This window comes from Rhinoderma darwinii, chromosome 3 (assembly GCF_050947455.1).
Source record: "Rhinoderma darwinii isolate aRhiDar2 chromosome 3, aRhiDar2.hap1, whole genome shotgun sequence".
NCBI lineage: Eukaryota > Metazoa > Chordata > Amphibia > Anura > Rhinodermatidae > Rhinoderma > Rhinoderma darwinii.
This window is the reverse complement of record NC_134689.1, coordinates 373,413,475-373,425,895: the sequence shown is the minus strand read 5'-3', so window position 1 is coordinate 373,425,895 and position 12,421 is coordinate 373,413,475. Positions and strand designations below refer to the sequence as shown.

At 44.1% G+C, this 12,421-nt stretch overlaps 1 protein-coding gene across 3 annotated transcripts in view; it reads left to right on the top strand.

The window, feature by feature from the left end:
• The window catches only part of ADGRE5 (adhesion G protein-coupled receptor E5), a 141,574-nt gene that overhangs the window by 48,411 nt on the left and 80,742 nt on the right, over nt 1–12,421 (top strand). For all 3 annotated transcript variants that reach the window (XM_075858736.1, XM_075858735.1, XM_075858733.1), the window contains one exon: nt 6,218–6,340. In XM_075858736.1, coding sequence (XP_075714851.1) covers nt 6,218–6,340 — 123 coding nt within the window. The remainder of the gene's footprint in view (nt 1–6,217; nt 6,341–12,421) is intronic.

Sequence of the window (12,421 nt, the reverse complement as noted above, 5' to 3'; positions counted from 1 at the left end):
ATTGTAGTAATGTAGTATTGTTATAGTAATGTAGTATTATTATAGTAATATAGTATTATTATAGTAATGTAGTATTATAGTAATGTAGTATTATTATAGTAATGTAGTATTATAGTAATGTAGTAATGTTATAGTAATGTAGTATTGTTATAGTAATGTAGTATTGTTATAGTAATGTAGTGTTATAGTAATGTAGTATTATTATAGTAATGTAGTAGTATTATAGTAATGTAGTATTGTTATAGTAATGTAGTAGTATTATAGTAATGTAGTATTGTTATAGTAATGTAGTAGTATTATAGTAATGTAGTATTATTATAGTAATGTAGTATTATAGTAATGTAGTATTGTTATAGTAATGTAGTATTATTATAGTAATGTAGTATTGTTATAGTAATGTAGTATTGTTATAGTAATGTAGTGTTATAGTAATGTAGTATTATTATAGTAATGTAGTAGTATTATAGTAATGTAGTATTATAGTAATGTAGTATTGTTATAGTAATGTAGTATTGTTATAGTAATGTAGTATTATTATAGTAATGTAGTATTATTATAGTAATGTAGTATTGTTATAGTAATGTAGTATTATTATAGTAATGTAGTATTATAGTAATGTAGTATTGTTATAGTAATGTAGTATTATTATAGTAATGTAGTATTGTTATAGTAGTTCAAATAGCTAATTGTTTAACAATAATTTTGTATCGTATCAAATCTGAAAGTAATGCGGCCCGCCAACTTCACATTTTGCCTACGTGCGGCCCATTTACCCGGCCGAGGTTAAGACCCCTGGTTTAGTGTAAGGGTATGTTCACACGCTTACTAAAAAAACGACAGAAAATACGGAGCTATTTTCAAGGGAAAACAGCTTCTGATTATCAGCCGTGTTTTTTTAGCATCTCGCGTTTTCGCTGCGTTTCTTTACGGCCGTTTTTGGAGCTGTTTTTCTATGGAGTCAATGAAAAACGGCTCAAGAAGTGAGATGCACTTCTTTTTCGCTGGCGTTTTTTAACGCACAGTCTAGTGTAAACGCTACATTTGGTCAGTCAACAGTCGAGTGTAAACGCTACATTTGGTCAGTCCACAGTCGAGTGTAAATGCTACATTCGGTCAGTCCACAGTCTAGTGTAAGCCCTACAGTCGATCAGTCCACAGTCTAGTGTGAGCGCTACAGCTGGTCAGTCCACAGTCTAGTGTAAATGCTGCGATCGGTCATTCTACAGTCAAATGTAAATGCCGCTGTCAGTTCACAGTCTAGTGTAAATACTGCAGACAGTCAGTACACAGTCCAAAACGTAAACATTCTCGCCAGTCAGTCCACAGTCTAGTGTAAACGCTGCATTCAGTCCACAGTCTAGTATAAATACTGCCGCCAGTTAGTCCACAGTCAAGCTTAAAGAGGCTCTGTCACCAGATTGTGCAACCCCTATCTGCTATTGCAGAACATAGGCGCTGCAATGTAGATTACAGTAACGTTTTTATTTTTAAAAAACGAGCATTTTTGGCCAAGTTATGACCATTTTCGTATTTATGCAAATGAGGCTTGCAAAAGTACAACTGGGCGTGTTCAAAAGTAAAAGTACAACTGGGCATGTATTATGTGTGTACATCGGGGCGTGTTTACTTCTTTTACTAGCTGGGCTTTCTGAAGAGAAGTATCATCCACTTCTCTTCACAACGCCCAGCTTCTGGCAGTGCAGATCTGTGACGTCACTCACAGGTCCTGCATCGTGTCGGCACCAGAGGCTACAGTTGATTCTGCAGCAGCATCAGCGTTTGCAGGTAAGTAGCTACATCGACTTACCTGCAAACGCCGATGCTGCTGCAGAATCATCTGTAGCCTCTGGTGCCGACACGATGCAGGACCTGTGAGTGACGTCACAGATCTGCACTGCCAGAAGCTGGGCGTTGTGAAGAGAAGTGGATGATACTTCTCTTCAGAAAGCCCAGCTAGTAAAAGTAGTAAACACGCCCCGATGTACGCACATAATACACGCCCAGTTGTACTTTTACTTTTCAACACGCCCAGTTGTACTTTTGAAAGCCTCATTTGCATAAATACGAAAATGGTCATAACTTGGCCAAAAATGCTCGTTTTTTTAAAATAAAAACGTTACTGTAATCTACATTGCAGCGCCTATCTGCTGCAATAGCAGATAGGGGTTGCACAATGTGGTGACAGAGCCTCTTTAAACACTGCAGACAGTCAGTCCACAGCCTAGTGTAATCACTGTTGCCAGACCAGTGTAAACGCTGCAGTTGATCAGTCCACAGTCTAGTGTGTCGTGATCTGTCGGTGTGTGGACCCACTAGGCCGCACCGCCGTAGCGGGATGGCACCTGGCCAAACTACAGTGTACCCAATAATACAAAGTCCAGCACAAGGGTACCTGAATAGTCCAGACAGTTGCAGCGGCTAGGCACAGATGGAACTTCAGACGGCAGATGATTTAAAGCGTGGCAGATGACACCAGGTGTAGTGTAACACAGCAGGCGTGACAGGAGGCACAACACGATTCCAACTTCTAAGGCGCATGAACAACGGTAGCACGGGATACAGGTTTGAGGGCACGGGTAACAACAAGAACAGGCTAACACTAAGGGACCATTTGCAAGACTAACATAGGAATACTAACAACACTCAGGTAATGAGCAAAGGGACATGGCCCTTCTTATAGTCCAGGGTGATCATGGGCTAATTGCTAATTCTAAACATGTGTGCACGCTGGCCCTTTAAGGCCAGGAATGAGCTTGTGCGCTTACCCTAGTGGTCACTGCAGGACAGGACGGCCGCATGTGTTGGCATCTTCGGAGAGGAAGACGTCGGCAGGATGAAAGGGGTCTTCGTTCTGCTACCGCGGCCGTTACATAGTACATTGTACATACTGCGATCGGTCAGTCAACAGTCTAGTTTAAACACTGCAGTCAATCAGTCCATAGTCTAGTGTAAATGCTGCCGCCAGTCAGTCCACAGTAGGATTGCCACCTTTTTCACCAGCAAAAAAAGACCACGTTTAGGGTGTATTTACTCATGCTGGTTTGGTGACGTTTTTTTCTGGTCAGTCCACAGTCTAATATAAACGTTGCAGTCAGTCAGTGACACAATTGTTTTGCCTTGATTATGAAAATATCAGCAAATAATTTAACAAAAAGCTGCAAATACCTAATTATGTACTGTATTTACATCGCTAGTCTAAGGCTGAATTCACACGTCGCGGATTTGACGCAGATTTTCAGCGCAGATTTTACACTTTGCAATGCAAAAGGGTGAGATCTGCGTCAAAACCGCAACAAAATCTGTGACAAATCCGCAACGTGTGAACTTAGGACAAGTACCACATCTTAATTTCAAAGAAAAAGGCTTTTTTTTCCATTACTCACATAAAATGTATAAAAAAGAATTAGGCCATTTAACTATGTTCACACATTGAGGATTTTAGGGAATATTAAGCTCAGATACCGTGCCTAAATTCTGTACAAATCCACTGATATTCTGCATTCAATGCAAGTGGGAGGGGTTTTTGTAACTCCATTCACATGCTGCGTAAAAAAAACATCTGTGCGAAATAATGAACGCGCTGTGGATTTTTAAATCTGCAGCATCTTCATTATTGACACGGATTCCGCGCTGAAAAGCAGCAAATTACCTCCATTGAATTTAAATGAGGCTAATCCGCATGCAGATCCGCTGGCACATCCGCAGCAGAAATCAAGAGTTTCAGCTGCGGATTTTTGAAAAATTCACAGCAGTTTTGCCTAAGGCTGGATTCACACGAGCATGAACTACTGTCCCATACTGAAAACATGATTGCAGTACAGGACAGTTGTCCCGCAGCGAGGCAGGGACTCCTAGTGTCGTACATAACTATGATGCTAAGAGCCCGGCTCCCTGCACTGTGTTCGGTCCGGGACTTGCGGCCGAAACACGTTCCGCCCTTTACGGTCCGAACATACTCGTATGAATCCAGCCTTAGGCAAATCAGACACGTGTGAACCAGTGGAGGATTAAGAAGACCATGGGCCCTGGGCTGTTACCCAAACTTGGGCCCCCCTTCTGCCGCGCCGTAACTATTGCTAACACTACCTTTTTGCACAAGCATTAACAAATGGGTGTTACGATTCCCCTTTCACAGGGCTGTGTCCCTACATACTGACAGTATCACACTGTGCAGGGACGCAGCGCCAACAACCCATGTAGACAGCGCCACACACACACACACACACCCTGTAGCTAGAGCCACACACACATCCCCCCTGTAGATAGAGCCACACACCCCCCCCCTGTAGATAGAGCCACACACACCCCCCTGTAGATAGAGCCACACACACCCCCCTGTAGCTAGAGCCACACACACATCCCCCCTGTAGATAGAGCCACACACCCCCCCCCCCTGTAGATAGAGCCACACACACCCCCCTGTAGATAGAGCCACACACACCCCCCTGTAGCTAGAGCCACACACACCCCCCCTGTAGATAGAGCCACACACACACACACACACACACATCCCTCTGTAGAGAGCGTCACACAGCCCCCTATAGATAGCATCACACAGCCCCCTATAGATAGCATCACACAGCACTCCCCCTTATATATAGTGCCACACAGCGCTCCCCCCCTTATATATAGTGCTACACAGCGTCACTACACTGCAGCCCTGGGATGACATTTTATCCCATATGACTGCTGCAGCCTGTGATTGGCCTGTGATTGGCCTGTGATTGGCTGCAGCAGTCACATGGGGTGAAACGTCATCCCAGGAGGCCGTCCCGGATGAAGAAACAGAATTCTGGGCAAGTATAAGATTTTTATTTTTTCTAAATTGTGTTTTTACATAACATCTTTTATCTGTTGCAGGTTTTACCTCCCCATTGAATTAAATGGGGAAAACCCGAAACAAATGAGCAGCGTTTACGCAAATACAAATGACATGCTGCGGAATAAAAAAAACGCACCACAGGTCAATTTCTGAGCTTTTTTTTCCCACTTATCATTTAGGCAGCGTGTAATGAGAATTGTTCAAATCTAATCTACTCTGCTGCTACTGTATTAGGGCTTGTCCACACTTAACGGAATTGCTGCATATTTTCCGGCCGGAAAATACGCAGAATACGGTAGCAGCAAAGTGAGTGAGATTTACCAAATCTCATCCAGACGCTGCGTAAAATTTCCGACCAGACATTTTATCCTGCGGTGCGTATTTCTCGTGCTGCAGCATGTCAATTCCTGCTGCGGAGAGTGACTGAATTGCTGCGTTTTTTCAGAGGAGACGTCCCCATCTCCCAACATTGAGAAAAACGCAGCAAAATACGCACCATTTTCTGCAGCAAAATTTCTGCTAGTTTCTGCGGAATTGCTGCAGAAATATATATAGATACACACGCGCACGTACACACGAGTATGCACATTATACACCTATAAAGTACACACTAGTATGCACATTATACACATATAAAGTACACACTGTAAACACACGCGAGTATGCACATTATACACATATGAAGTACACATTGTAAACACACACGAGTATGCACATTATAGACATATAAAGTACACATTGTAAACACACATGAGTATGCACATTATACACATATAAAGTACACATTGTAAACACACACGAGTATGCACATTATAGACATATAAAGTACACATTGTAAACACACACGAGTATGCACATTATACACATATAAAGTACACATTGTAAACACACATGCACTTACCTTTTATGTAGGATATTTGTGAGTCTTCACTGCAGCTCTTCTCCTGCTCACAGCCCGACACAGAGCCCGCCGACAATCTCCCCTCCCCCATGTCCCGACAGCTAGCAGCAGGAGGAGAGATGTTTAGAGCAGGGAAGGGGGGCTGGAGGGGGAGCTTCTAAAGCAGCACAGATCACGGCTGTTAAGTAGGAACGAAGCTCCGTTCGTTTGATGACAGGTGCGGTCCTGGCACCGGGGCTCCCTCCAGGGCTAGCGACGCCACTGGGCATGAGGAAGTTCGGGTGGTTATGGACCCCCTGGGAGCCTTGGGCCCCGGGCGGCCGCCCGAACCGCCCTAATGATAATCCGCCACTGGTGTGAACATACCTTTAGCCATTGCAATGCCCAAAGGCAAACTCCATTCATTTACTGCTACTGACAAGTCCCCTTCTCCAGTATAAACTTTTTGTATAACAAGTTATTTTTTAACCTGGGTTTGTTATCTTCCTTAACAGATATAGATGAATGCAGTATTTTCCCGGGTATCTGTGGTTCTAACTCGCAATGCCGCAACACGCCGGGCTCATTTAAGTGTACTTGTGACAACGGATTCACAAAAGTTTCCAATACATGTTTAGGTGAGTACAATGTTGTGTTACCACATATTTTCCTTTTTCTGCCATTTGTATTCATTCTGATCCATTCAGGCCAAATGCAAACGATGCGTATTACGTGCGGATTTGCCAGGCATATTTTCGTGCAGAGTTTTTCCGCAAGTAAATTGACCTGCGGTGCGTATTTTAAAATCCGCAGTATGTCAATTTATCTTGCGTTTTCGCTTGCGAATTTTACCTGACTCATTGATAAAAAAAAATGCTATGAAATTTGCAGCATAAAAATGCACCTATTTCTGCATCAAAATGTAAAAACCGCACCTAAAAACACATCACAAAAAGCACAAGTAGGTGCAGATTACCTGCGGCTGTGATGCTGATTTTCTGCACCAAATTCCGCAACGCGTGCATTTAGCCTTAGCATGTTTTAGCGGTCATGATGGAATGACAATGGAGGCAGATTTATTAAAACCGTCTTAAATTTATACAGCATAAAACAAAACAAAACAGGCAGTAACTGTGCCAAATGCATCACAGTGGCACACGCTGTGTGATAAATTTGGCGCATGTTGCTAGACATGTTAATTGAGAAAAAAGAGAGATAGATCCGTTTAAAAATTATTTGTATAGAAAAATACTAACACATAAATTGTATAGACATAGTGGATTCCTATGACGTGTATTCAAACATAATTTTTCATCAGGTCACATTGCATCTCGTATGACGTGTTCAATTGTTTTCCGAGAATTTTCAGCAAGTCAGACAGCAAAATATTCACCCAAAATGGTTAGTTACATATAACAATGCCTTTTCAAAGATTCAGCCTTCACAGATATCCCATTTTATGTCTTTTAGTATAGATGACAAATGTAAAATTGGAATTAAGGGGTCAATGCCCCCCTACCCGTTCAGATGCTGGATATCATCCACTTTTATCAGTGCAAAGGGATCGGGGAACCTCTCGTTATGTTATTAAAAAATCCTCCCAACGCATTTCCTCACGGTCAAACGATTCCTCAGGGGAGATGGACCGGAACTAGCTTTACCTAGAGTCCATAGGTGCTGAAAAAGATGATTATGGCTGTCTCATTCTTTTCAAAGAGAGCTTTTTAAAAAAAAGTGCATGCTTGCAGTGACAAGGGATCAATCGGCCGTAGTGTTTAGGCTCAAGTAGTGGCGCCTGTTGCTGGCATCTCACGTCAGAAAATGGAAGAATTCCCTTTCCTTTTAAACCCATTGACTCCCCCCCCCCCCCCTTCCTGTTACACTCCCCTGTGGCGTCGGGGGGGGGAGGGGGGTGTATAACCTGGGAGGCGATGAGTCGCTTGCTTCTTAGTGAGGCAACAACACAGCCCGCACCCGCTCACCTAGCATACCATCGCCTACACCCACCACAGCCCATTCATGACATGAGGTCCCTCCTCTCAAAAGTAGAGAGAACAATGTAAAGCGAATCCACACTAAGCAGCACTGACATGAGCTTCCGCCGCGTGGAGACGCGTTCCCCTGGTAACAGGATGTGCACCATGCACCAGGCTCTGCCCCATTTGACGACGTGACGGCCCATGATTGGCCGCCATATCCACTATACCTTGCTGGGTTGCGAGACACAGCAGCGCTTATAATAAGCGCTACGATGTCTAGCCACAGAGTGTTTGCAAGGAGGCAGAACATAAGCCCTATCTCTACACCGCATTCCAAATTATTATGCAAATGTTATTTTTCGCTGATTTTCCTAAATAGTCGATGCAAATGACAGTCAGTATAATCTTCAAGCCATCAACCGTTGGAGTATAAGGCCTCATTCACACGGCAGGGTTTCCCGGCCGGGTGCCGGCCGTTCATAAATCGGCCGGCACCCGGCTGCATTAGGAATGATAGACCCCTAATGGGGCTATTCACACGACCGATTTTTTGACGGCCGGAAAATCCGGCCGTCAAAAAATAGGACATGCTCTATCTTTGCCCGGGCACCCGGCCGCCCGGCTCCCATACAAGTCTATGGGGCCGGGTATTACACGGCCATCACCGGAATGTGTTCCGAGTGATGGCCGGGTTTCCCGGCGCTTGTGCTCTATCTCCTCCTCCTCACAGCGCAGAGTGCATGTGAGGAGGAGGAGTTGATGCCATTCTGACGAATGGCATCGCTGTACACTGTGTTGCAGGGCCGGGGTGTACAGCAGGTGGAAGGGAGCGCTGCGCTGGCTCCCTTCCCCTGCTTGTTAAAAGCACCCTGGCTCGGCGACACCTTCGATGGCGCCGCTAGTAGTAGTAGCAGCAGCTGCTGCTGCTGTGGCTGCTACTACTGTAGCGACGCCACTATAGCAGAGCGGGGAGGTATCTCCCCGCTCTGCTATGTGCTAGCCGCACTTTAGCTCCTTGAAGGAGCGGAATCCCCGTGTTTTCGGGGATTCCGCTCCTGGACAGAGCGCTTGATGTCTCTGTCCATATCTGGGCAGTGACATCAGGGGAAACTCCTGAAGCGGAATCCCCGAACACATGGGGATTCCCCTTCAGGAGCTGCCGCTGATGTCACTGTCCGGATCTGCCCGGCCCGGCACGGATGCATAACTTTATGCAAACCGGCCGGGCAAAATGGCCGATTTTACCGGCCGACACTCGGGCTCGGGAACGACCCGGTCGTGTGAATCCCGCCTAATGCAAATTTTATTGAACAAATCTTCTAATGATAACAGATTTTTTTTTAGAAGTAAAAAACTCAAAATGCACTGTTTCAAATTATTATGCACAACAGAGATCAAAACATTTTAAAGGTTGTAAAGAGAACTAAAATGGTCATTTGTTGAATTTGCAGCATCAGGAGGTCATATTTACAGAAGTCAAAAGCTCTTTCAATCAAAAAAAACTTAACAGGCCAAGTTACATGTTAACATAGGACCCCTTCTTTGATATCACCTTCTGTAATGTCGGGGTAGGGAGACAGACAGGTGAGCCCTAATCTACCCGCCACTCAGTCCCTGCCTACTTGCACGGTCCGTCCTAGGCGACGGCGTACAACTGGGCAACGCTCAATATGTGAACGACAGACAAATAGACAAGGGTACACAGAAGCTAAGGGAAATGGGGCAGTTGCCCACGGCAACACCGTGAGCAACAGGAGTAGTGAACGAGCCGAGTCAAACCAGGAGTGTACGAGGTACCAAACGCAGAGCAGGAGCGTAGTCAGTAAAGCCAGGGTCAAAATGAAGCAAGGTCAATAATAATAGCAGGAGCAGCAGAGCCAGGAAACAGGATAGAATCACAGGCAGAGACAAGCAGGAAATGAAGGTATAAATAGACCGAGGGTGGGAGCTAGAACCGTCTGGCCAGGCTGTGATAGGTTCTCCCACTCCTGAGCCTACCAGCCTGAGTGGTAGCAGATCGAGTCACTCTATCAGACCTAGGAGCAGGTGCAGACTGATTAACCACGGGCGTCGACACAGAAGCTGTGTCTGGCAGATCCTTTACACCTTCACAATTCTGGCATCCATTGAATTTGTGAGTATTTGGACAGTTTCTGCTTGAATATCTTTGCAGGATGTCAGAATAGCCTCCCAGAGCTTCTGTTTTGATGTGAACTGCCTCCCACCCTCAAAGATATTTTGCTTGAGGATGCTCCAAAGGTTCTCAATAGGGTTGAGGTCAGGGGAACATGGGGGCCCCACCATGAGTTTCTCTCCTTTTATGCCAATGCCAATGCCACAGAGGTATTCTTTGCAGCATGAGATGGTGCATTGTCATGCATGAATATAATTTTGCTACGGAAGGCACGGTTCTTCTTTTTGTACCACGGAAGAAAGTAGTCAGTCATAAACTCTACATACTTTGCAGAGGTCATTTTCACACCGTCAGGGACCCTAAAGGGGCCTACCAGCTCTCTCCCCATGATTTCAGCCCAAAACATGACTCCGCCACCTCCTTGCTGACCTCGCAGCCTTGTTGGGACATGGTGGCCATTCACCAACCATCCACTACTCCATCCATCTGGACCATCCAGGGTTGCACGGCACTCATCAGTAAACAACACGGTTTCAAAATTAGTCTTCATGTATTTCTGAGCCCACTGCAACCGTTTCTGCTTGTGAGCATTGTTTGGGGTGGCCGAATAATAGCTTTATACACACTTGCAAACCTCTGGAGGATCCTACACCTTGAGGTTCGCGGGACTCCAGAGGCACCAGCGGCTTCAAATACCTGTTTGCTGCTTTGCAATGGCATTTTAGCAGCTGCTCTCCTAATCCTATTAATTTGTCTGGCAGAAACCTTCCTCATTATGCCTTTATCTGAACAAACCCGTCTGTGCTCTGAATCAGGCACAAATCTTTTCACAGTACGATGATCACGCTTAAGTTTTCTTGAAATATCCAATGTTTTCATACCTTGACCAAGGTATTGCACTATTTCACGCTTTTCGGACGCAGAGAGATCCTTTTTCTTTCCCATATTGTTTGAAACCTGTGGCCTGCTTAATAATGTGGAATGTCCTTCTTAAGTAGTTTTCCTTTGATTGGGCACACCTGGCAAACTAATTATCACAGGTGTCTGAGATTGATTACAATGATCCAAAGAGCCCTAATACACAATACCATCCATGAGTTTCATTGAAAAACTAATAATTAAATGTCTATGACACTTAAATCCAATGTGCATAATACTGTGTCTGCCCTGCTCTCCGTGTTGCCGATCAGCAGCTGATTTCGGCACTTAACCCTTAGATGCGGCGATCGCCACATTATAGGTGTTAAGAGCAGATCGACTGCCCCCACATGCATTTGCAGGGGCTGCCGATGATTGTCCGCACAACCGGAGGCCAGACAATGGCCTCTGGGCTGCCATGTACAGAAGCCTAGGAGGACCATCCTCCGGGTTTTCCTCCTAGGCTTCCTGTCAGAGCGACTGTCACGTCACAATGACAGTTAGAATAAATTGCACTAAGTAGGTAGTGTAATATATTCTAGCAGCGATCAGAGCTGCAAGTCTTCATGTACCCTAGTGAGACAAGTGAAAAAAAAAAAAAAAAGTAGTAAAAGTTATAAGTTACGTAAACAAAAAATGCTTTTTTTCTTATAAGCCTTTTATTATAGGAAAACTGAATACTTTCAAAAAAGTACACATATTTGGTGTCACCGCGTTCATAACGACCCAAACCATAAAACTATAATATTATTTTTCCCGCACGGTGAACACCAAAAAAAAAAAGTAAAAAAAACTATGTCAGAATCACAATTTTTTTGTTCACCACCCCTCCCAAAATCTAGAATAAAAAAGTGATCAAAAAGTCGCATATACCCCAAAATAGTACGAATAAAAACTACAAACCGTCCCACAAAAAACAAGCCCTTACACAGCTTTTTTGACTAAAAAATAAAAACGTTATGGCTCTCAGAATATAGTGACACAAAATTTTTTATTTTTTTATATGTATATATATATAAGTGATTTTATTGCGCAAACGCTGCAAAACGTCAAAAAAACTATATACATATGGTATCGCCGTAATCGTATCAACCCGCAGAATAAAGTAAAATTGTCATTTATAGCCCACGGTGAACGCCGTAAAAAAAAAAGAATAAAAAACATTCTCAGAATTGCTGGTTTTTGCCAAAAAAATTGAATAAAATGTGATCAAAAAAATCGCATGTGCCCCAAAATGGTGCCAATGAAAACTACAGATTGTCCCGCAACAAATAAGCCCTCACACAGCTCCGGGGGAGAAAGAATAAAGACGTTCTGGCTCTCAGAATATGGTGATGCAAAATGTGAAGAGTGTTCCAAAAGCAGATAAGATTGGGCACCATTTATCAGTGCGAAACTGGCCACATATCTGCGGATTATTATTTATTTACCCCATTATTATACCCTCTTATTATACCCTGATGTACTCCACACAGCTTACATATGCCCCCACATTATAAACTGAAATACCAGCAATACCCCAAATAGAACTACTACCAAGCAAAATCTGCGCTCCAAAAGCAAAATGCCGCTCCCTCCCTTCTGAGCCCTACAGCATGCCCAAACAGCAGTTTACACCCTCAGATCTGGCATCGCCATATCTGGGGGAACCTGGTTAATATTTTATGAGGTATTTGTCTTCAGTGGCA